Consider the following 25,821-nt stretch of genomic DNA (forward strand, 5'->3'; position numbering starts at 1 on the left):
GATATTTCACATAGTACATATATTACATATATTACTTCAAGGTGTCCGGTCTTGAATAACATGAAAACGAAAAATAAAAATAATGAAATAATGTGTCTAGGAGACATTGTCTATACAGGAATACGCCTTCTCGCTCAATTGTGTATATTGTAAATACACAGCAGGGTAGAATGAACCAACGGGATGCTAATGAGGTCAGGGACTCCTGCCTCACTCAATACTAAGGTAGGGGGGATTAGGTTGGTGGTGGGATGGTCCCTTTTTGCAAAAATGGTTTCCAGATCTTCTGAAAGAGGGGTAATTGATGGCGCCTATAAGCATCAATAGAGGCCTTCTCATGGTAAAAGTGCAACCTAGGTAAAACTGGTTGCAATGAGGGCACTTCTGTATGCTTCCAGTAAAGTGCCAATTCACTTCTTGCAGCTATGAATACCTGCTGACAGAAGCGTTGTTGGTACTTATCCAGATGCGTTGTTGGTACTTATCTAGAAGCGTTGTTGGTACTTATCCAGAGGCACATTCAGTGGAACTAGTCCCGCATTGGATAAATCCCAAACTCCCAAGATGGATTCAACCCATTGTAATATTTGGGACCAAACTGGAGCAACTCTGGGACAATCCCACCAGACATGTATAAATGTGCCTTTCCCATTGCAATTCCTCTGGCATTTATCATCAGTTCTGGGATTCATGCGGTGTAGTCTGGAGGGGGTGAGGTACCATCTCATTAATATATTTTATAACAGTTTTCTTGTAGAAAGGAGGATAACGAATATTTACGAGTGGAGAGAAATATTTGGTCCCATATTTCAGTGGTCAAGGTAGAACCCAAATCGGTCTCCCAGGCTCGAGAGTATATTTTATTTATTTATTTATTTATTTATTTAAGGTTTTTATATACCGGCATTCATGAAGCGATCACATCATGCTGGTTTACATATAAACAGGGGTGCAATAAATACATTAAAAACATAAATAACATGTCGAAGAAGAGCAGTTACAATTAACAAGGGCTATTGAACTGGGAGAGGAGGAAATAAAGATAGTTTAGTAGAGAACTAAATTATATACAAGGAGATGAAGTACAGCTGCTGTGTTGGATATGTTGATGGCGAGGCGCATTAATTTAAGTCCGGGAAAGCTTGCATAAACAGCCAAGTCTTGAGTTTTTTTCTAAAGGTTAGGAGGCAGGGCTCATTTCTGAGATCGGGAGGGATGGAGTTCCATAATGGTGGGCCAGCTGTGGAGAGCGCTCGATTTCTTAAGGTAATGTGACTAGTGGTTTTAGTAGGGGGTACATGGAGGGCTCCTCTGTATGCGTCTCTGGTAGGTCTTGTGGGGTTGTGTAAGCGGAGAGGAAATTGTAGGTCAATTGTGGTGTGTTGATGGATAATTTTGTATATCAACGAGATGGATTTGTAGATGATTCTGAAGTGAATTGGTAACCAATGAAGGTCATTTGGAATTGGGGAAATATGGTCTCTTTTCCTGGTGTTTGTTAGTAGACGGGCTGCTGCGTTTTGTACCATTTGGAGCGGTTTGGTGTATGAGGAAGGGAGACCAAGTAGGATAGCGTTACAGTAATCTAACTTTGAGAAAATAATTGCTTGGAGGATCGTTCTGAAATCTTGGGCATGGAAGAGAGGTCTTATCCTTTTTAAAACTTGGAGTTTGTGGAAGCAGTCTTTGGTCATTCTGTTGATGGAGGCTTTGAAGTTCAACCTGTTGTCAATTATCACTCCTAGATCTCTCACTTGAGTGGTTTGTGGGTTGGTTAGATGAGAGGCGGTGAGATTGCTGTTCTCTGGAGCTATGAGTAGTAGTTCAGTCTTGGAGGAGTTTAGTACTAGATTTAGGCTATTGAGGAGACGTTTGATTTCTTGGTGGCAGGATTCCCAGTAGTCGAGGGTTTTCGAGTATGAGTCTTTGATGGGGATCAGGATCTGGATATCATCTGCATAGAGAAAGTGTTTTAGGTTGAGGTTGGTAAGGAGTTGGCAAAGTGGTAGAAGGTAGATGTTAAAGAGTGTCGGGGATAGAGAGGAGCCTTGTGGGACTCCTACGGATGAGTCATGGAATGGAGATTCTTTGTTCTGGATTTTGACCTTGTAACCTCTGTTGCTGAGAAACGATTTGAACCAGGATAGAGCAGAGCCGGAAATTCCTATGGCAGCTAACTGGTTGATGAGGATGGAGTGGATTATATAAAGGGTTCCTTTACTATACCCAAAATCATGGAATAAATTTTTGACACCAACCCCTTTTTCTTGTCAACTTCTGTACACAATTGTTCAAATAGGGTCTTTCCCAGGGCTAATGGGGTGAAAACTGCTTGGGATAATAGGAAATGTCTTAATTGGACATATGCTAAGAAATCCGGCAGGTTCAGTTGATAACATTCGATAAGTGAATCAGCTGACATGAGCGAGCCATCCCTGAGAACATTCTCAAAATTACTAATTCCCTTGGCTCTCCATTCCTGGAATGTTTTATTGTGAAATCCCGCTGGAAAAACAGTATTATGAAAAAGATGGGACATATAAAAATATTCCCTCTTTCCCACTAATTTTACTTTCCATTTCTCCTAGACCCCTAGTGTTGTTTGGAGGGCACCTGGGATATCACCATGTGGTGGCCATGTGCAACGCAGTTGCCAAGGTAAAGCACTGAGCATGCACTGCCCACCAAGCTCTGCTCCAGGAGTACCCATTGTTTTGCAAAATTTTATCTATGAAGATCGCGGAGTGCCCTCACTTGCGCTGCTGTGAAGTACCAGGAGAGACAGGGCATCTCCAGTCCTCCCCGTTCTTTAGGCTGGTACATTAAAATATGGGATACCCAAGGGGGGGTGACTTTTCCAAATAAAACCAAAAATCCTCCTTTGCCAAGATTGAAGAATGGCGGTCGAGATGAACACTGGTAGAGTAATAAACAGGTACAGAAATATGGGTAGGATGTTCATTTTTATAATTGCAATTCTGCCTAGCCATGAGAAATATTCTCTGTCCCATCTCTGGAGATTGGCCTCAATTTTCTTCAAGAGGGGTTGATAATTTAGCGTAAAAATGTCTCGGATGTTAGATCCAATCTGGATCCCTAGATACTTCATTGATTCTTTGGCCCACCGGAATGGAAAAGTGGATCGTAAGAATATGACCTCAGCTTCTGGGATAGACACATTCAAAATCTCAGATTTGTCAAAGTTTACTTTGAACCCTGAGTCTGTTCCAGATAGGTTTAGTTCTGAAGAAACTGCTTGAAGGGATTGGGAAAGGTTTGTCAGGGTGAATAGGATATTGTCAGCAAACAAGGAGAGTTTAAAATGCATTTCCCCTGTTAGAACTCTGCAATACCTGGAGTTCCTCGAATTCGGGAGGCGGCGGGTTCGAGAAAAATGGCGAATAACAGGGGGGACAATGGACAGCCCTGTCTTGTGCCACACTTCACTGGAAAGCATCTTCCATAACCTCCTTTAACCTTAACCTGCGCTCTGGGATTGCAATAGAGGGATTTAATCCAAGATATAAAAAACGGTCCAAATCTCAGCTTCTCTAGAATCGAAAATAGAAAGGGCCAGTGGACCATGTCGAATGCTTTTTCAGCATCTAAGGAGAGCAACATAAAGGGAAAGCAACAAAAAGGGGATCTGTTTTTTCCTAACCCACCAAAGGATATCTTTGATTTTCCTAACATTATCTGCTGCCATTCTTTGGGAAATAAAGCCATTAAGTCGTCTCGCTAAGATGCTAGCCAATTATTTGACATCTACATTGATAAGAGAAATTGGGCGATAGGATTCGCATAGAGTGGGATCACGATCTTGTTTAACTATGATGGAGATTCCTGCTATATTGGAATGAGCCGGTAATGTGCCTCTGTTGTAAGGCTATTAAAATAGTCTGTTATAGGGCCTACCAGATCAGTGGTGAAACTTTTATAATAGGTGCTGTAAAGCCATTCAGGCCCAGGGCCTTTCCCAGTTTGATATTTTATGGCATACTCAACTTCCAATGTACTAATAGGGGCATCTAGAAATTCTTGTTGGGCGGGTGTTAGGAATGGTAGAGATACCGACTCTAAATAGTCTGTTATCTCATGGGGCATGATCAAGGCGTTTGTGGAATACAGAGAGGAATAAAAAGACACGAAGCATTCCCTAATATCTGTTGAAGTAGTCACTATTCTCCCACAATCATTTTTTATTTTCGCAATCGCATTTTGAGCAGTGAACACTTTAAGTTTCCGGGCTAGGAATCTACCCGCTTTGTTGTTCCCTTCAAATTATGTATGCTTAGCTCTATCCAGTTGGTGGGCTACATACACAGTCTAAGAGCGCTAACTCATGACAGACAGTCATCAACGACATCAAAAGGGAGGCAGAGGGGTTTTGCATATGTGATTCAGACAAATCTGAGATTCTGGAAAGCATCCTCCTTTTGTTTCTTAAGATGAGAAGCTTGGGCTATTAAAACTCCTCTCATCACCACTTTGGAACATTCCCAAAGTACGCCTGCTGAGATTAAGGGAGAGGCATTCCCTTGGAAATATTCCCATAACCTAGTTGTCAATATCTTATGTAGCCCCTCGTCCTGCAATAGGCTGTCATTTAGTTGCCAAGTCCTCTGCCCTGCATCCAGGTCTTTAAGGATCATGGAGAACCAGACAGGGGCATGATTGGACCAAGTAATGTTCTCTGTCTCAGCTGCAGAAATTCTGTTTTCTGCCAGCTTATCGATGAAAAGATAGCCTGTGCGTGAGTAAAAACCATGAGGGGCTGAATAAAAAGTGTAGGATCTGGAATGTGGGTATCTTTGGCACCAGATGTCGACTAAGTTCCAGCATTGCATGAGGGTCAACAGCTCCTTCCTTGCTAAAGTTTGGAGTGCCCCCCCCCCCCCCCCCCCCCCCCCCCCCCCAGACATATCTAAGTTCATGTTTCTAACATTAAAGTCCTCACCTAGTATCACGGTGCCCTCTATATGCCGGTCTAGCTTGTCACTTAGGCATTTGATAAAGACATGTTGTCTACATTAGGTGCATATATGTTTATAATTGTGAAGATATCCTTCCCAAACCTCACTTTAACTAGTACATATCTGCCTTGAGAATCCGTAACATGCATGATATAATAAAAAACCAAGGTATGAGATTTGAGGATTCCAACCCCCGAATACTTCGCTCCTTGTGTACTGGCTGGTAAATACTGGTAGGGGATTTGCGAGGATCTTAAAACATATTCATGCCGGTGCCTTAAATGCGTCTCTTGTATTAGGGCTATTGTAACTTTGTGAGCTTGCAGGTCCCGGAATAGAAGGTTTTGCTTCCTGTATGTTTTTAGTCCTTAACATTTAAGGGATGTTATCTGCAAATACGTCATCTTTGCAGCTATAACAATATGCCTTCACAAGAAAAGACCGGACACCCCCCAAAACTTCCCTTTGAAGCCTATTGTTATCTGAATACAAAAGAAAAAACCTTCCTCCCCCCCCCCCCACCCGTTCCCCTTTGTTTACCATCCACATCGACCCACCTGTGGACCATATCCCTCTGGGTGGTAAGTCACTCAAGGAGAACAATCTCCCAACCCTGCCAGCCCCGCATCATAACTGTTAACACACTGATACATAGTAAACCCTGCCACATCAGTGATATCTAAGCTGTTACCATACTTATTCTTGCTGCAACTGCTATTGCTCTAATCATGGAATATTATTCCATAGTCCCCACATCCAAGTTTTTACTGCTAAAGTGAGCATTTTTCAACCTCTGTGAGATTGATAAACGAGTACCCAAAAGTCAGCCAGCGCCAGTGGGAGCAGTGCGAGGAGAGGTAGCTTGATGTTCTGTCGGCGGTTTCCAGCCCATTGCCATTTCAGAACTGCATCATTTTTAGGATGGATTTCTTCTGTGGCTGGCTCTGGAAAGTTGATGGGCAACTTGGCCTGTCTAAATGTTTGTTCGGCCTCTCTCATATTTTTGATCTTGTAAGTGGTGCCATTCACTGTGAAGGAAAGGCTGAATAGAAAATTCCATCTCTACTTAATGTTTTCTGAACGTAGGATCGTGGTTGCCACTTTGAGATCGAATCTCTTACGTAGAGTGGTTGGGGCTAGGTTGTTAAATAGCAAGAGGTTGTTGCCCTCCCATTGCCAATCAGTAGATCTTCTTGCTGTGTTCATTATTTTTTTCTTTCAGGTCATAATGGTGTAAACATACCACAATGACCCACGCTAAGTTGGTGATCTTTGGGCCTAGTGACCTATGTGCGCTCAGTTTTATTCAGGGGTGTGTTCGCCTCCCTTTCCTGAGCACTGAGTTGAGTAGAGAGCAATTAGTGAAAAATGGTGGTAGCCACAGCCTTACAGTCTGAGTGTTCCGGCATCTCCAGTATGCCACGTATCCGAATGTTGCACTGGCGCGTTCTATTCTCCAATCCTCCATTTTCTCTGATAGGAGAGCATGCTCTTTACATAATTCTTTAAGTTGCACAGTCTGTTGTCGGACTATGTCTTCTTGTCCCTCTAACCTCATGACCATCTCATCGACACGCGTTCCCAATGCTGCGACATCCTCTCTCACCTCTGCAGTGGACGCCAATAGCTCAGTTTTTAATTGCTTGACATCAGCACGGATGTCCATAAACCAATTTCGGAGCTCATCTCTCGTTGGGATCTCGGAGAGTGTAGTGGGGTGGATCTTGCTCCGGCATAGTCTCACCCAGATCTGCCGTGGCCTGGTCAGCCATATCCGCTCCGATATCAACAGTGTTTTTGGCATAAGAAAACTGCCTTAAATCTGCAGTTTTCCTCTTGGATGCCATCAGGGGATGTTATTCCACAATGCACAGGAATGAAGAGCCCAAAAATAACACGGATGGCGCGGGTTTACATTTGATTTGGCTAGGTTGGAGCGGGAGCTATCGGGCTATGCAGCCATCTCTTTCGGTGACATCAGCAACCCTCCCAGCAAGTGAAGTTTTTATTAGGTTGATATTAGTGAAAGGAGTATCTCTGATTCTCTGGAAGGCACATGGCTTAGCAACCATCAGGCACTGAGGAAATGAAGACTTGTCCCAGCAAGCCAATAACGAGAGAGACAAGTGTAGATCCATTGTGTGTGGGATCCAGGGCTGTTCTGTTTTAATCCATGCCAAGAATTCAGCGAATAAATAGAAATATCATGAAAGGAGCAGCATATAATCAGGAAATTAATATTTTAATTGTCTCTGCTGATTTCCTCCCTTTTTTGCCTTGCTCACCTGTGGGAAACATGCAGAAAATTACCACCTTTGCATTCTATAGAAAAGCAGTTTTATTATGTTTCATCTTTGATTAAAGTTAAGGTACAGTTTCTGGTGGCTACCAAGAGGAGAACCTTAAGAAACTAAATCTTAAATCTCTTGAAAAGGCAGTGCGAATGTGTGTTTTGGAGCTTGACTGACTAAGGGGCTCATTTTCCAAGCTACTAGCACGCGATAAGGGACCTTTTGCGTGCGATACCAGGATGGGGGCGGAGTCGGCCCCAGAAGAGGAGGAGTTGGGGCGTCACCGGGGCCAACTCTGCGCCGACGCCGCGGACAGCGAAAAGGTAGGTGCCTTTTCGCTGCCTATTTCGCTCCCAATAGCTACACCTCCTATGGTGGCGCTATTGGGTGCGAAACTGGCAGCGATCGCAGGCCCGCCCCCCGTTTCGGCCCCCCGCCCCTCATCTTCTAAAGTATCGCAGGCCTGCGATACTTTAGAAAATGAGGCCCTAAGTGACTAACATACAAAACATAACTTCTCCTTTTACTAATATCAACACAATAAAAAATTTACTTGCTATTTATTTACAACTAGTGCAAAGTTAATTGAGCTAGAGATTGTGATGCAGACTCTGACATATTTCTTTAGGATGAAGTTCTGGGAAAACTTGACCAGCCCTCTCTTTGAGAACCTTGGGTTACCCTCCGAAAGCTCTGAGGTGAGTGGCAAAAGGGCATGGTGGGAAAGTGTGCAAGAATGAGAACATGCACTGCAGAATCTGTATTATTCCTATCCTCTCGTTTCTCCCCCTGCAGCCAAGCATCCTGGAGACTTGCGCCTTCGTCATGAAGATCATCTGCCTTGAGATATATTATGTGGTCGAGTGAGTTCCTCAGTGAACCCTTTACCATCCTGACTTCAGCCACTGCGCAGATCTAACGTGTCACCTGATGTCACGTTGGTTCCAATCTTGTACTTGGAACCAGGTTAATGTTTAAATAATTTTTCTTTTTCTGTTTCAGAGGCCTACTGGACCCTTCCCTCAAGGACACATTGAAGCGGTTTGCCAGTGAGAAGCGCTATGCATACTGGTGCAGATATATAAAGTCTCTGGTGTGTCATACAGCAGAGGGTGTGGGCTGCTCTTTTCTAGCAGAGTGCGAAATGCTCATTTCCGCCTGGAGGATGCTGCTCATTGTTGCCACCAGTCACGTAAGGATCTCCTTCACCCTGCCGGCTGCACATCTTCTCCTCTCCCTGATGCATGTCTAGGACACTGTTTCCACCACTCTGCCACATAGTTGGGGGATGTGTCTCCTCATGGCCACTTAGCTGGGGTATGCTTCTCCTTCCCCCTATAATGTATAATAATGTGGCATTTGTACATCATTTTTTGAGTCATTTGAACACTGAGCTTCATTTTCATCCTTCTTTGAATACTGAGGAATTTCTGAGAAGGCAAATTTTATATCACCCAAAGTTCCAAACTTCAGTTCAGATTAGTTTTCTTATTTAAATGTCTTCACAATGACTTGAGTTATATTGTGGCTGAATTTTGAAGACACTCTATTCCCTCCTGCTGTCATATTTCTATGTTTCTGTATTCAAGAAAGCATGGCATAAATACAGGGGATCTCTAAGGAAGGGATGGGAATTATAATGCTAAATTAATTGGATGGATGGGCAGACTAGTTGGGCCATACGGTCTTTTTCTGCCATCATGTTTCTGTGTTTCTTAGGCTGATGTGATGCACCTGACTGACCCATCAGTTCATAAACAGCTGTTTCTGGAAACGCTGGAAGGGACCAAAGCCCTGGTAAGTAGAATCTTTTTATGGATCCTTTGGAATACTTCTTTCTGTAATAGCTACCACAATAATTTAGTTTATCCTTTCAGGTGTTCCTGACTGTCTCTCTTGTACTTTCTCCAGTTACTTTCTCACCCCCAGTGTGGTGGAAAGCTCTCGCCATCTTTCCCTCTGTGGCAGTGGACCCATGCTGATTCTTTCTTTCCCATAGCTACTGGTGCCTATGTCTTTGTCCTGCTTGCGGTTGGGATCCATACTCTGCACTTTGCTGTTGATCCTGCTCAAACAGTGGAGGAGGTAGGTTGTTTGTTCTGTTCCACCCTCCCTTACCTATGATTGGAGTGGCAGGGTATAGAGGGGTTGGGTGTCAATGACAGCATGAGATTAAATGAGGATCAAAGGGATTCCATCCCTCCCTAAGCCAGTGATAGTACAAGGTCGGCAGTGAGACATCAGTACTTGTTGCTTGCATCCCTTTCCTAAATTAGATCTCTAGTATAAATCTGTCACCCTCACACCCCCAGATTGCTGTATGCATTACAACTGCTGTTCTTGAAAGACTTCTTGTCAAATGGTATCTTTGTGAGATCCATGTATACAGTGTATATTAGAAGTGCTAAGTGAATTCCTGGTGCATCAGAAAAAGTGTGCATCTGTGTGTGTGTGTGTGTGTATATATATATATATATATATATACAACAGCATAGGTTTTTTAGCAGTAGTTTTACTAATTTGGGCAGAGAATTGCTGGAGCCTTATATATCTGTGGTTCCCTGTATGTACCCGGATCAGTCCAGACTCCTGGGTTCATGCATCCCTGCCAGCAGATGGAGACAAAGAAAGTTTCACTGACACTGCTTTATAAACCCTAGTGCCACCTGCAGTTCCTCAGTATTTCTCTGTCTCCAGCAGATGGCACAGGGTGCTAAACTTGCAGTTCTGCAGTTTTGTCTTACTTTTTCTTTTGGGCCTTTCTCCCGGGGGTCTCTTTTTAGGAATCCTTTGGGTTCTCCCCATCTGGTTGAGATGGACGAGCCGGGGGTTGTCACCCTTTTGTGAGCTCGACTGCACCCATGGGATGTAAATCTGGTTGTCCAGATCCCTCCCCGTCACGAGGTCATTCTGGCGGCTGCAGGCTCCATTGGGGTTTATCCCCCTTTCCCTCTATCCCTGAGCTTGCCTTAGGCTCATAGTCTCAGACTGTTGAGGTAAAGCTTTTATTGAAAAAAAAAAAAGGCTCTTTAGGCAGCGACACAGCACTGTGGTGTGGGTGACCTCCTACTCTCCCGGTGGCGGTAAGAGGAGCTGTTTTTCCTTGGGGGACCACTTTTTCTAGTTTTGTCTTTTTTCGGGGTCTCTGTGTAGTTTCCTCCACCCCCTCCCCCCGTTATGACCCGCGGAGCCACGGGTCATGCGTGAGGCTCGTCCCTTTCATGCCTTAATCGGGGCGAGATTTGTACAGGCTGTGCCGAGGGAGGGGAGGGCTCCTCCAGGGGCCTCCAGCTGCGAAACTGCATCTGAGGTCAGCTGAGTCGGTGCAGCAGTCAGACTGGGGCTCTGATCGGGGTACTGCCTTATGCCTGGACAGCGCGGGAGCGGCGGCCATTTCGGATTTTTTGGCGCCTGCTCCCGTGCCATCAGTGGGGAGTGGGGGAGGGTCCTCCCTGCTTATGTCCAGCCCGTTCGGATTTGGGAACCGATCGGGGGGGCTGGGGGGGACAACCCATTGCTGCCGAGTCCTGCCATGGGCCCAGGTGGGGCAGCAGCAGTGACATCTTTTTCCCCCAAATTTATTTTGTTACTTCACGATGCCTTTTTGGCCAGGCAGCAGGTGGCTGTGCGAGTCACTCAGTCCCAGTCTTGGCCCTCCCAGCCCGTGGGAGACTCTGACTTTGGCGTACAGGCCCAGCCTCTGCCCTCCCAACCTGTTGGAGGGACTGGCTTTAATTTTGGTCCACATTTCTCGGGCAGACCACAGTTTTCTCCTGATCAGAGACTTCTCGGTCCTCCTTCAGGGGGGTTGCTTGGGCAGTGGTGATGTGGAGGAGTCTGATGATGCCCCCAGGGGCACTGGAGATGACATTGGTCAAGGGCCACAGGTGGGTCCAGTCAGTCAGGGCGATGACCAGGGGTTTCCTGTTCCCGGAGTAGATGACCCCAAGGTAGTGCACCTTTTCAGTCGGGAAGTTTGTTGCTTTGCTCCCTTTGGCCTTTCAGGTTTTGGGGGTCAAGATGACCAGGATTTGGAGGGAGTGAACCCAGTCCTAGATGGAATGCAGGTCCCCTGTCTTCCTTCCCGTACCCCAAGGCAGTTAAGCGGATGGTTGAAGCTAAGTGTGGGTCTCCGGATACGGGCCTAAAGATTGCTCGGAGCATGGAGAGGCTTTATCCTCTTCCGGAGCTTTTTTCTCTCCCTGCGGTCGATGCGGTGGTCTTGGCAGTCACTAAGAGGACCACTATTCCCGTGGTAGGTTCCGCGGCATTAAAGGACGTGCAGGATCGTAAATTGGAGGTGCACTTCAAGCGCATATTTGAAGTCTCAGCCTTGAGTTTGAGAGTGGCAATTTGTACCAGCTTCATGCAACATGCGTGCCTTCACTGGGTTCAGCAGGTTCAAGAGTCCCTGCCAAGGTCTGGTGAGGACTCAGACAGGGCAGAGCGGATTGAGGCCGTAGTGGCTTACAGGGCGGATGCTCTTTATGATTTGGTCCGTACCTCCTCTCATGTGATGGCTTCAGCAGTGGCGGCCAGGAGATTGCTCTGATTGCTACACTGGGCTGCGGATATATCCTCCAAGGTTCAGTTAGGTTTGCTGCCTTTCAAGGGTCGGCTTTTGTTTGGAGAGGATCTCAAGCATCTGATTCAGTCTCTTGGAGATAAGGCTCCCCACCTGCCTGAGGATAAGCCTAAAGCCAAGCGTTTTTTTCAGGTGCGGTCTCGTTTTCATTCCAATAGACTATCTCGGCCCTCGAAGGCTGCTCCAGGAGCTCAGATTATTTTACTTCTTGGGGTCAGTCTTGGGGCAGTCCTTTTGGGGGGCCCGGAGACCGTTTGTGGAGCCACTGGAAGTGCTACGGCCAGTGGTAAGCCTTCACAATGAGGCAAGGCCGATCCACTCCGTCATTCCTTTTATTGGAGGTCACTTGACTCAATTTTATGATGAGTGGGCCAGGATTACACAAGACCAGTGGGTTCTCAGTGTAGTAGGAAACAGCTACGCTTTAGAATTTGCTCATCCCGTTCGCGATCTGTTCCTTATTTCCCCTTGCGGCCCCGAAGACAAGCAGGAGGCCCTGGATCGCCTCAGCGTTTGGGTGCAGTAATCCCAGTTCACTCGACGGAGGTTCACACAGGCCGTTACTCCATTTATTTCGCGGTCCCCAGGAAGGAGGACACATTTCGTCCCATACTCGATTTGAAGAGGGTGAACGCAGCTCTCAAGGTGCTGTGCTTACGGTCCATGATAGCAGCGGTTCGCAAGGGGGAGTTTCTGGCTTTGTTGGATCTCACAAAGGCATATCTGCACATTCCCATCCATCCGGACTCGCAGCGCTTTCTTTGCTTCATGATCCTGGGACAGCATTTTCAGTTCTGGGCCCTTCCGTTTGGGCTGGCCACAGTCCCATGCACCTTCACCAAGGTTTGATGGTGGTGGTGGCAGTGGCGCTTTGGAAGGAAGGGATTCTAATCCACCCATATCTGGACGACTGGCTTATCAGGGCAAAGTCAGAGTTGCTCTGCCAACAGTCTGTTTGCAAAGTACTCAAGGTTCTTCAGTCTCTCGGCTGAGTAGTAAACCTGACAAAGAGTCACTTGACGCCAACTCAGTCCTTGGAGTATATGGTCGCTCTGTTCAACACTCGAATCAGAAGAATATATCTTTCAGAGGAGAGAGTTCTCAAGTTGCAGAGTCTGGTCTACCGGCTGTTGCAGTTGCGAGTCCCCAAGGTGTGGGATTATTTGCAAGTTCTAGGCTCGATGAATTCAACACTGGAGTTGGTTCCGTGGGCATTCTTCCATATGAGGCCATTGCAAAGGTCGCTTTTGACTCGTTGAAGGCCAGTCTCTGAGGAATTTCATCTGCCTTTGCCTCTCGAGGATTTAGCCAGGGAGAGTCTTGCTTGGTGGCTTCAGACTCACAATCTTGTGCGAGGGATGGTCCTAGAAGTCACGGACTGGAGGATAGTTACCACTGATGCCAGTCTCTCTGGCTGAGGGGCAGTTTGCCAACACCATTCCATCTTTGGGTCCTGGTCTACGAGAGAGTCAGCTTGGTCTATCAACCATCTGGCGACCAGGGCAGTTAGTCTATCCTTGAGAGAGCTCTTGCCATTGGTGGAAGGTCGGTCGGTCGGTACGGATTCTGTCCGACAACGCAACTATGGTGGCGTATATCAGTCGGCAGGGCAGGACCAAGAGTCAGGCTGTAGCTCGGGAAGCTCAGGAGTTAATTCTTTGGATAGAACGTGACCTGGAGCGCATATCTTTGTCCCACATAGCCGGGGTCGATAATGTTCAAGTGGATTTCTTGAGGCGAACTCAGCTGGTCCCTGGCGAGTGGGAATTGTCTGAGACCACGATGCAGCTCATTCATGATCAGTGGGGTCCGCCTAGTCCTGGGGGAATTCTGCGCTACTGTGGAGCAGAGAATTTGCACAGAATTCCCCCCTACGCAGACTTGGCTAATTCTGCACAGAAAATAGCAGAGGAGACCCCGGCATGCCGCGAATGGAGCACGGGAAGACGAAGGCCCGCGTGTGCCGCGGGATGCACTCCTTTCGCAGCGAAGATGAAGGCCCCGTCGTGCCGTTCGTGGTGAATATGGAAGGCCTCCATGTGCCACGAACGGAGTGTGCTTTGCTCACGGCGAAGTTAAAGGTCCCGGTGAGAGAGAATGTTTGTGTGGGTGTGTGTGTGAGAGGTAAAGGGGGAGGGAGTGTGGGGGAGGGGAGGGTGAGAGAGAGCATTGGAAGTAAGAGTGCGGGAGGGGGTGCTTGAGTGTGGGTTTCAGAGAGAGGGAGTCTATATGAGGAGATTGTGAAGGAGTGTGTATGTGTGTGAGAGATTGGGAGCTCGTGTATGTGAGGGTGCTAGCCTGTGTGAAGGGATTGTGTATGTGTGAGACAGAGCCTGTGTGAAGGTGTGCGTGAGAGAGAGACATAGGTAGCCCGTGTGAGGATGTATGTGTGAGAGAGAAAGGGAGCTTGTGTGGGTATGTATGCAAGAGAAAAGGCCCTGTATGAGGGGATGTGTGTGTGTGTGTGAGAGAGTGAGGGAGCCTGTATGAAGGTATGTGTATTAGAGAGAGGGAGCATGTGTGTGAGAGAGGGAGGGACAGAGGGAGCCTGTGTGAGGGGCAGTACTGAGAACGGGGTCAAACTCTGGGACTGGCAATAGAGTGGAAGGGGTTGAGCCTAGAGATGGAGGGGAGAGATACTGGCAGGTGGAGGAGTTGGGGCCTGAGAGGGCAAAGCGGCCAGGAGAGTAGGAAGAGCGAATGGAAGGGACACTCTTACGGTGATTTCTAGGGAAATTCTGCTCAAAATATTTAAAATTCTGCATCTTTAAGTAATACATTTTAAATTAATACAGAAAAAATGTAATTATTTAAAGACTGTCATGTAAATTGTGTTATTTTGACCAATATAAAGTTTGCAGAATTTTAAGTTTTTGTGCGCAGAATTCCTCCAGGAGTAGGTCCGCATCACATGGATTTAATGGCGGCTCGCCAGAATGCCAAAGCGTTCCAATTTTCAGTTGGAGGCGTCAACATGGAGCCGAAGTTGTCAATGCTCTGGTTCTTCCTTGGCCACAGGAAGTTCTGCTTTATGTGTTTCCTCCCTGGCCGTTAGTAGGCAAGCTGCTACATCGCATCGAAAAACATCGCAGGGAGGTAGTCCTGGTCGCTCCGGAGTGGCCGCGACGTCCTTGGTTCACAGACCTGATGAGCTTAACAGTGGAAGGGCCGATTCGCTTCAATCATCTAGCGGGCCTGCTTCTTCAGGGCCCCATATTTTCAGACTAGGCGACTCACTTCTGTCTAGCAGCATGACTTTTGAGAGGCACCGGTTAAGATGCAGAGGTTATCCATAAGCAGTCATAACTACCTTACTTCAAGCCAGACGTAAATCCACTAGTATGTCTTACATTCGTGTTTGGAAAGTGTTTGAGTCTTGGTGTTCTGCTAACAGTGTGCGAGCTCTCAGGTCTTCCATTCCGGACATTTTGTCGTTTCTGCAAGAAGGCTTCGCTAAAGGCTTATCTCCTAGCTCACTTAAAGTTCATGTGGCGGCCCTAGGTTGTCTCCATGGCAAGATTGATGGTTCCACTATTTCAGCTCATCCGGATGTTATTTGGTTCCTTAGAGGCACCAAGAACTTGCTTCCGCCGGTTAGAAATGTATGTCCTTCCTGGAATCTTAAGCTGGTCCTCCGAGATCTGTGGAAGGCTCCTTTTGAACTTCTGCGGAGTCTGATACTGAAGGACTTGACTCTCAAAGTGGTTTTTCTAGTGGCTATATATTCGGCTAGAAGGATTTCTGAGTTGCAGGCTCTGTCCTGTCGGGACCCCTTCCTTCAGATTTCTAATTCCGGGGTTTCATTGCAGACTGTTCCTTCCTTTCTGCTGAAAGTGGTTTCCACTTTCCATGTGAACCAGACGGTTGAACTTTCCAGCCTTTCCTACGGTAGATGTTTCCGATCCTCAGGGGAAAAAGCTCAGGCGGTTGGATTTTCGGCGGTCTCTCTTTCGCTATCTCGAAGTGACGAATGATTTCAGAAGGTCTGACCACCTTTTTGTTTTGTGGAATGGTGCGAAGCGAGGTTTAAAAGCATCTAAAGCTACTATTGCGCAATGGATGAAGGAGGTGTTTGATTCCACTTACATTACGGCAGGTTGTGCGATTCCTGAAGGTTTGCGGGTGCATTCTACACGTTTGCAGGCAGCCTTCTGGGCCGAGGCACAACTAGTATCTCCCCAGGAGATTTGCAGAGCAGCGACTTGGAAGTCATGACATACCTTTGCGAGGCACTATCACTTGGATGTAGGAGATTTGGGCTCCCCTTCTTTTGGTGAGAGTGTTCTGAGAGCGGGACTCTCCAATTCCCACCCTACATAGGGGGCTTTGGTACATCCCAGGAGTCTGGACTGATCCGGGTACATACAGGGAAAGGAAAATTGGTTCTTACTTGCTAATTTTCATTTCTGTAGTACCACGGATCAGTCCAGAACCCATCCAGTTTGGGAGATTTGGAGAGTCGCCCGCTCAGTATTGTTGGTCTGCATGCAGTATGTGTTGTCACAGTTTATTGAGTCTAAATCGTTAGTTGCGGGTTTTTTTACAGTTGAATTTTCTTCTTTCGGCTTGGGTACCGATCAATACTGAGGAACTGCAAGTGGCACTGGGGTTTATGAAGCTGTCGGCTGCTTACTGGCAGCCGACAGCCCTTTGCCCTTACTATGTCACAGGGGCTACCGCTGCCATTGGTCGACCCCAGTGACATAGTAAGGGCAAAGGGCCGTCGGCGCCATTTTGATTGCTGGCAGCCGACGGCCCAAGTCCAGGAGATCGCTCCCGGACCCCCGCTGGACCACCAGGGACTTTTGGCAGGTCTTGAGGGGGTCAGGAGGGTGGGGGGCTGTAGTAAATTAATTTGGAAGATCTTGGGGAGGGGTCAGGATGGTGGGGGGTTGTATTTAATTAATTTGGCAGGTCTTGGGGGGGGGGGGGTCAGGAGGGTGGGGGTTGTTAATTAAAGTGTTGGGATGGGTTTTGTTTTGTTTTTTGTGGGGGGGGGGGGTGGTTTCCCACAGAATTAGAAGGACAAAAGTTTTCTGATCTGGGGAATGGACCAAAATGGCCCTCCCCAGACCCGAAAACAAAATGGGAAGAAAAAAAAAATGTTATGCACTCCCCTTATTTGCTCCATAAGACGCACAGACGCCCGGGGACAGAGCCGGTTTAGCACAATTTTTTTTTTTTTTTAATTTTCCCCCTCTGAATCCTAGGTGCGTCTTATGGTCAGGTGCATCTTATGGAGCGAAAAATACGGTAATAAATTGACAAATGAAATAATGAAAACCACTAATTCTTCCTCTCAGAACTCTGTTAAAGTAGAAGAACAAAGAAAAGAAATGGTTGAAATAGGTAGATGCGTTACACAATTAGAAACAATACAAAATCATCAGTAAATGTAGAACAGGAAGTTAATAAAAGAATAGAAAACCTTGAAAACTCGATTAGATCCCTTAATTTAAGGGTTAACAGTTTTCCAGTTATAAAGAAGATCTGAGTTGTTTCGGAGTTATTTAAAACAGGTTTTGAAGATCCCAGATAAATGTTTACCGGTGATTGTTAAGGCCTTTTATTTAGGAGTTAGGAAAAGAACAAAACCAGATAGTTATAGAAGTAAAGGAGAGTGCAAAAGAGATATTGGAACAAGAGGTATTACAAAATGAATCGTTGGAATTATCTGACTTGTTACAGAAGTCTCAGGATGAATTAGTGGTTAAAACACGGGGGACCTTGAGGATCCAATTTGCATTTAGTTCAAACAAAGACAATGTCATGAGAAATTTTTTTCGTAATCGATTAAATATGTTTTATGGGGATAAGATCTGGATATTTCCAGACCTCGCAAGAACTACCCAATTAAATAGAAAGAAATTTCTATCATATAGAAAAGGGGTTATTGATAAAGGTGGGTATTATATGCTCAAATACCCATGTAGATGTTTTGTAAAGTTAGATGGTAAAAACTATACATTTACAAATCCGGAGGATCTCAGGGCCCTTTTAGAGGAATAAGGTCCGGTATTTTGAAACTTAATGTGGGTTCAAGATATGCTTGCCCTTTTTTTTTTTTTTTTTTTTTGTATTTTTGCCTTAATTAACCTCTTATAGTGATAAAGATTTCACTTTGGTTTTTGCCTTAAATTAGTGACTGGCTATTTGAATTGATATTAATTAATTGATTAGTAAGTCGCTATGATATTGTAAGATGTAACAAATTATTTGTTGTAATATTTTGGAAATCAATAAATAAAGAATTGAAAAAACAAAAAAAAGTGAACTGACATGCAGAAATTATTTGTGACCTTCAAGTATCTCAGCAAGTCTTGTTTGACGTCTAGGCAATGCAAATCTCAAGTGTGCGCCTCTGCCGGATCTAAGTTTGAGAAAGACGGGAGCTCCACTGACTGATTAACGTGAAAGGAGGACACCACCTTGGGCAAGAAAGAAGGCACAGTCTGCAAGGAAATCCCCTCATCCGAGATTCTTAAAAAGGGCTCCCTGCAGGAAAGAGCTTGAAGTTCGAAAATTCTGAGCATCGAACAGATAGCCACCAAAAAGACCACTTTCAAAGTGAGATCCTTTATAGTCGCACGCCACAGGGGCTCTGCAAGACCACATTAAGGATCCAAGACAGGCACGGCTGTCGAACGGGAGGGCACAAGTGCTTCACACCTCAAAGAAAACGGACAACGTCCGGATGTGCTGAAAGTGATGCGCTACGAACCTTGCCTCGGAAGCAAGCTAGTGCCGCCATTTGAACCTTAAGTGAATTGAAGGACAGTCCTTTTGCCAAACCATCCTGAAGGAAGGCCAAAATATGGCGCATAGAAGCTCTTCTGGGGGCCACCTTCCGGCCATAACACCAGGAATCAAAAACGCTCCACACCAATGTGTAGGATAGAGAGGTGGAAGACTTCCTAGATTGCAAGAGCGTAGCAATGACTGCATCTGAATAACCTTTTTCCTTCAGACGCCACCTTTCAAAAGCCCAAGCAGTTAGACAGAATTGATCTGCCTGATCGAAACAAACTGGTCCCTGACGCAGTAGGTTCGGTAGATGGGCAAGCCAAAGAGGACCATCCACTGCTAAGTTGATCAAATCTGCAAACCATGGACACCACGGCCACTCTGGTGCCACCAGAATCAATGAACCTCTATTCTCCGGAGAATTCTGCCCACCAGAGGCCAGGGACGAAACACATACAGCAGGACATCCATTGGCCAAGGCAAGACCAAGGCATCTACTCCCTCTGCTCCTCTTTCTCTCTGCTGACTGAAGAAACGTGGAGCCTTGGCATTTCGGAAGGTTACTCTTAAGTCCACGCATGGGGTCCCCCACCGATGACAAACGAGGGACATCTCCTCCTTGGACAGCTCCCAATCCCCGGGATCCAGCTGCTGGCAACTTAGAAAATCTGCTTGCACCTTGTCCGAGCCCACTATGTGTGAGACTGCCAGATGTTCCAAATGTTGCTCTGCCCATTCCACCAAAAGCCGAGCCTCCTGAGCCACAGAATGACTCTTGGTGTCTCCCTGGCGGTTGATATGGACCACCGCTTTCACACTGTCTGACAAGATCCTCACTGACCGGCCCCTCACCAAGGGCAGAAACGCTAGCAGGGACAGACGTACCGCCCTGGTCTCTAGCTGACTGATAGACCAAGAAGCCTCCTCCGGGAACCAACGGGCTTGCACTGACTGATGCTGACATACTACTCCCCAGCCGAAAAGACTAGCATCGTTGGTAACAACCGTCCAGATTGGAACATTGAGGTCCACGCCGCGACTCAACTTGTCCCAGTGGAGCCACCATGAAAGACTGGATTGTACAGGCTCTGAGAGAGGGAGAGGTAGCTGATAACGTTCCGACATTGGGTCCCAGCAGACAGTAAGGCTGATTTTGCAGAGGCCTCATGTGAGCAAAAGCCCAGGATACCAGCTCCAAGGTAGAAGCCCTAGACCTGAGCACTTGTAAATAATCCCAGACTCTGAGAACCTGCTTGGCTAACAACTCCCAACCTGAGCCTGAAGCTTGGCAATGCGCTGCTTGGTAAGGAAGACCCTCCCTGTCCTAGCCTAGAGTCATCTGGGAAGGAACCAGATGACTCTTGGCTAAATTGACGATCCACCCTAGTGATCGGAGACGACTGAGGACCAAATCCACTGCTGTCCGGCACAAGGATTCCGACTTTGCTCGAAGCAACCAGTCGTCCAGATAGGGATGAACTAGAACACCCTTCCTTCGGAGAGCCTTGGTGAAAGTTCTGGGTGCCTTAGCTAGACCAAAGGGGAGAGCGCAGAACTGAAAGTGATCACCCAGAATCATGAACCTCAGTTATTGTTGGTGATCCGATTGAATACGGATGTGCAGATAAGCCTCAGTCAAATCCAGAGAGGCCAGAAGCTCCCCTTGGTGGGCTGCCGCAATCCCAGAGCGCAGCGTCTTCATTCGGAACCTTCAGCGCCAAGTTCTCCTTCTTTAAGCCCAGGATTGGGCGGTCCGTGCCTTCCTTCTTTGGATCGATGAAGTAAATGGAGTAGCATTCGGCTCCTCGTTCATCTGGAGGGATGGGGACAATGGCTCCCAACTGACATAGACAGCCGACAGTGGTCCTCACCGCTAGTTCCTTGCTCGATATGAGCAGGGAGACACGAGAAATCGGTCTGTAAAGCCTAACCATGCCTTATCACAGTTAAGACCCTCTGGTCCAATGTGATCTTAGTCCACTCCTCATAAAAGAGAGAGAGGCGTTCTCCTAACTGTGGAACCGAAGAGTGGACCAGCCACGCCTCAATGAGAGGACTTGGCGCCATTGCCTCCCTGGAAGGATCAGTCCCTGTCAGGTCGTTGACCTTGAAAGGACTGAGACCAAGACTGTTGTTAAGTAGAGACTTGTTTCAGAGAAAGACTCTAGGATCTGGGCCCTCGGAATCTTCAATTCCCTTTGAAGCGGGAACATGAAGATGGGGAAATTCTTGCATCTCGGCCTATTCAAGCAACTTATGGACCTTATTCTTTCCCAGAGACTTGATCATTTCCTCAAGATCCTTGCCGAAGAGAAACTTTCCTTAAAAGGCAAAGATCCCAACTGCACCTTGGAGGAAATATCAGCCAACCAATTTCTCAACCAGAAGAGGCACTGGGCCGAAACAGACATCATAGTCAGAGAAGAGGTCATATAAGGCATCGGCACTGTACACCAGGACGGCCTCCATACGTTCCGTCTGGAGGGCCTCAGCCTCAAAAAAAGACTTGTCGCCTTGCAGCTGCTGAACTCAGCGAAGACCAGCACGCAACATGAAACTGCCACACATGGCGGCCCGAATGCCAAAACCTCAAAGATATTCTTGAGGTGTACCTCCAGGGTTTTTTTTTGTTTTTTTTGCTTTTATCTTGAAGATCCTTTAAAGCTGCTGCTCCGGTGACCGGAATGGTGGTGGTCTTGGTGACCGCAGAAACATTGGCATCCACCTTGGGAACCTTGAGCAGGTCGAGTGCCTCCTTAGGCCATGGATACAATCTGTCCATCGCTCTGCTGACCTTCAAACTGGTGTCCGGAGTATCCCACTCCCGGAACAAAAGAACACTGAACAAACTATGGAACGGGAAGGACTTTGCGGGACCCTGGAGGCCAACCATGACTGGGTCCCACTGCCCCCAAATTGGAATCATGTGGCGGGACTTCAGTGCCCAACTCCTCCAACACCACTGGAAAAAGTGGGCTCAGCTCCTCCTTATGGAATAAACGGACCGTCTTAGGATCATCACCCTTGAGGGTCGTACTCTGCAAGAGGAACAGATCCGGATCCAGCGGACCAACCCCAGGCCTGGACTCCTGGGAATCCACTCCCTGGGCCCCTTCGGTTTCAGAGGCAGTTGAGGAAGAATCCGTCGCAGGTGCTGTAGCCCTCAGGAGCTGCTGGACCCTAGGGGCCCCTGTGGCTGCAGAGGTCCTGGACTTTTTGATGGACCGCCCCGGGGCCTCCTTGGATGCACCCTGACGTGCAGCCTTCCTGGCCTTAAAGATCTTATGGAGCAGGAGCACAATCTCAGAAGAAAATGAAGAAGACTAATCCGAAGGATCTCCAGGGTCCTCCTCGCTGTCAGCAGGGCCCCCTGCCCACTGACTACCTCCACTGGAGATCTGGGGCTCCGGAGACAATGGGGGGATGGAGATCCGAACTCCCCTCCATGGCCCACGCTGCCCCAAGATACGGGAGACACTGCCTGTGTCGCCCACGAAGCTCCTCGATGCCCCCCCCCCCCTTCCGGGGAGGCATTGGGAGCAAAGGCAGGTGCAGAAAAGACACAACCACGCATCCCTGCAGGAAAAACAGGCCGCCCCACGTGGCATCCACAAGCAAGACCGTGACACCCTCCGGTCGAGCACCGAACAGGAGAGATGCCGAATGTGACAGGGGAGAGAAGAAAATAAAAGCTCCGACGTTGGCTGCCAGACATCGGGACCGAAGAAATGCAAAAGCACACTGCATCTGAAGGAAAGAAACAAACCTCTCACTGTAGATGCTGTATCTTTTTTTTTTTTTCAAACTTTAACAAACATTAACAAACAAAAGGAAAAAAGGTGCACTTTCCTTAAAAAAAAAAAAAAGCAGCAGCAGGCTCCTGAAGAGGCGACAGGCTGTGAAGATCCCACAGGGCAAATGATCCGGGAGCCCCGGGTATCAGCTCTGTCCGGCAAGGGATCCGAGCAATTCAGGGTCCCTGTCCCCTTGCTCTCAAGCCTCACATACCAGAAGGGATGACTCCACCAGGGTCTAACAACCTTCTGGGAGGCGTAGACAGAATCCTATATGCCCTTTCTATTTTTTTTTTTTTTTAAGTTAGACTGCAGGCTTTGCACCTCCACCATCTGCTGGAGTCAGGGAAATACTGAGGGACTGCAGGAGACACCTTGTCTTAAGTGTCAGTGTCAGTAAAACTTTCTCTGACTTGATCTGCTGGAGGGGAGGCAAAACCCAGGAGTCTGGACTGATCTGGGTACGTACAGAGAACGAAAATTAGCAGGTAAGAACCAATTTTCCTTTATTCAGTAGGTATATATGTTTGTGGAGTGTAGATTCCTGTTTCATGGGAAACATGCGTGTTTGAATCTGAGGGCCTATATTATATAATGGGCTGTGGCAATCAATCATGTATGAATTCCTATATCACTTAGAGCACAGTGGTAAGCAGTAATGTGTGTTTTAATTTTTAATGTTTTAATTTATTTAGAATTTAGCTAGTGCCTTTTAGTTGGTAGCTCAGGGTGAGTTACTGTGCTGCATATGTATTGTATCACTATAGAAATGTTAAGTAATAGTAGTAGACTTGCATTCAGGTATAGTAGGTATTTCTCTGTCCCAAGAGGGTTTACAGTCTACATTTATATCTGAGGCTATTCCTCTCTAGCATGTGAGCTGCTGTATCATGGGAAGTGCGGTGGGAAGCAGTCATGTGTGTTGTGGTTTGAGCTTCTGTATAAGTACTAGGGACCTGGACTCTTGTCTAGTAATACTTTGTCTGTATGAGGTCGCTGGGGCTTGTAAATAGTGATGGCTAATCCTGTGATTCATTTTTCTCCCTGCGATTCAGTGAGTTGGGCATGACCACTGACATACTGACCTCCCTGACGCAGATTCTCGAGGGTATACTGCTAGGAGATCCACAACTGATGGAGAAAACCAAAGCCAAAGTATTCTCTGCCCTCATTATGGTGCTGCAGATGAAACAGATGAAAGGTAAGTCAAGAGCAGGGAGTAATGGAGCTCCATACCTGCCCTGGACAGTCCCTAAAGGTCATGAGAGAAGGAAGGAGTGCACTGGGGGAGATTGCAAATGAATATATTTCACCATAGTTGTATACTTAAGGATTGTGCTTATAGTGTGTCCTTTTAATTTAATTTACTCTGCTCAGCTTTCCAGCACTTGTCACCTTCTGCTTTAGAGGAAGGCTTATTTATTTATTTGATTTATATTCTGCCTTTCAGACACTTCAAACCAGATTACATTCCAGTACTGTACGTATTTCCCTGTCCCCAAAGGGCTTATAATCCAAGGCCTAGATTCACTAAGCCACTATATTTTATCATAGGAGGGGCCCCATATCACAGGAAGTGGGAGTGGGCCAACAATATTTAGCCCCTTCCTGACATATCGCAGCATTATCGCCCCATTGTTTTATCTTGCAGAAAATGTCCTCAAGACAAAACAATGCGGCAGGGGCCATAGCAAAGCATAATGGTGGCCCCACAAAAATGGGACTGCCATCACCTTAAAGGGCCATGTGGTCTGACATGGCTCCTCCCCAAAAAATATTTTAAAAAGTCCCCGGGGGTTGTCTTAGATCCCCTCCTGTCCTCAAGACAGGAGGGGATCTAAGACAACCCCCCTAGGGCCGCCACAAAAAACAAAAACCCAAAAAGTAACAAAACTGTAGAATACAACCGTGCGACAACGAACCTCCCCCCACCTCCAGCTCTCTCCATAAATAACTAGGCTGGTAGGGCCCTCCCACCCTCAGCAATCAAAACAAATCATTGATTGTCTAGTAGCCCCCCGGACTACATGACAAAGACATTTTGGAAAATGGTGACAACCAGGCCCAGGGCTAAAGGGCACCTCAGGCCCTCTACTTTTGCAAAATTGGAGAATTTAAGGTATGGGGGGAGGGGGTGCACAGGGCCACCAATGATTTATTTTGACTGTTTCGATTTGGGGAGAGGGGATTTGAAGGGTGGGTGCTACCATCCCTGCCAGCAGATGGAGACAGAGAAAGTTTCACTGACACTGCTTGATAAACCCTAGTGCGACCTGCACTTCTTCAGTATTTCTCTGTCTCCAGCAGATGGTAGATGGTGCTAAATCTGCAATTCTGTGGTTTGGGCAGTTTTTGTTTTTGAGCATTCCTCCCGGGGGTCTTTTTCTGCTTTTTGGAATCCTAAGGGGTTCTATCCTGACCGGTCGAGGAGGGCGAGCCCGGGGTCTGGGACTTCTTGTCTGCTCGACCTGTTCGCTCATGGGGTGAAAATCTGGTGTTCCCTGTACGTACCAGGATCAGTCCAGACGGTGGGGTTATGTCCCCCGTCCAGCAGATGGAGTCAGAACAGACTTCGAGGGGCGCCACCATATAGACCAGCACACCCTCTGCAGGAGCTCAGTATCTTTCTTACTCCAGCAAATGAGAGTTGGGGAACCAGCGGCTTCCCCAGGGTGGCAGGGACTTAGTTCTTCTTCTCTTTTCTCCTTCCCTGTCACTCCTTAACAATTTGGATCAAGTTTCCATTTGCAGAAAATCCCTCAGTCAACAGTCTTACCGCTCTCAGAATATCCTCAGCTTCTATCACTTTCTGCACCCGTGATGATACCTCATTAATCATGAAACTGAGCCCGAAAGGGAACAGCCATCTATAGCGGAGGTTGTGGTTGCGTAAGATAAGGACAATGTCCCGAAATTCCCTCTGCTTCTGGATAGTTGATATGGCCAAATCCTGAAATATTTCAATCTTGTGACCTCTCCAGGTTATTGTACCTGCTTTCCTGGCCGCTTGGGCCACCTGCTCTTTGACTGAAAAATTGTGAAAGCATGCCACTATGTCTCTGACTTGATTGCTATGCGTATTTCCCAGGGCTCTGTGTGCTCTATTCAGCACCTCCGCCAGTGCTTTCTCTGGGCCTTCGGTGGGATCTAGGAGCTGAACACAAATGTCTTGCACCACTTTAAAGTTGTTACTGAATTCTGACTCTTCAGGCACTCCTCTAAATCGCAGATTAACCCTGCAAGCTTGGTTTTCCATGTCCTCCACATGCCATGTCAGTTCCTCCTGTGCCTCCCGCAGCTTCCCCTATTCTTCCCGGAGTTTACTGACCTCAGCCTACTGGTCCTCTATGCCCGCCTCTGCATCATCCACTCTCCGCCCCAGATCCCCGATCTCACTTTTCATGTCCTCCAGTAGGGCACCGATTTCTTTTCTA

At 47.1% G+C, this 25,821-nt stretch overlaps 1 protein-coding gene across 6 annotated transcripts in view; it reads left to right on the forward strand.

Moving 5' to 3' along the window:
• The window catches only part of NUP188 (nucleoporin 188), a 370,052-nt gene that overhangs the window by 282,703 nt on the left and 61,528 nt on the right, over nucleotides 1–25,821 (forward strand). For all 6 annotated transcript variants that reach the window (XM_029612592.1, XM_029612589.1, XM_029612591.1 and 3 more), the window contains exons 28-33: nucleotides 7,893–7,962; nucleotides 8,060–8,127; nucleotides 8,267–8,456; nucleotides 8,984–9,061; nucleotides 9,264–9,349; nucleotides 23,443–23,588. In XM_029612592.1, coding sequence (XP_029468452.1) covers nucleotides 7,893–7,962; nucleotides 8,060–8,127; nucleotides 8,267–8,456; nucleotides 8,984–9,061; nucleotides 9,264–9,349; nucleotides 23,443–23,588 — 638 coding nt within the window. The remainder of the gene's footprint in view (nucleotides 1–7,892; nucleotides 7,963–8,059; nucleotides 8,128–8,266; nucleotides 8,457–8,983; nucleotides 9,062–9,263; nucleotides 9,350–23,442; nucleotides 23,589–25,821) is intronic.

This window comes from Rhinatrema bivittatum, chromosome 8 (genome assembly GCF_901001135.1).
Source record: "Rhinatrema bivittatum chromosome 8, aRhiBiv1.1, whole genome shotgun sequence".
Lineage (NCBI taxonomy): Eukaryota > Metazoa > Chordata > Amphibia > Gymnophiona > Rhinatrematidae > Rhinatrema > Rhinatrema bivittatum.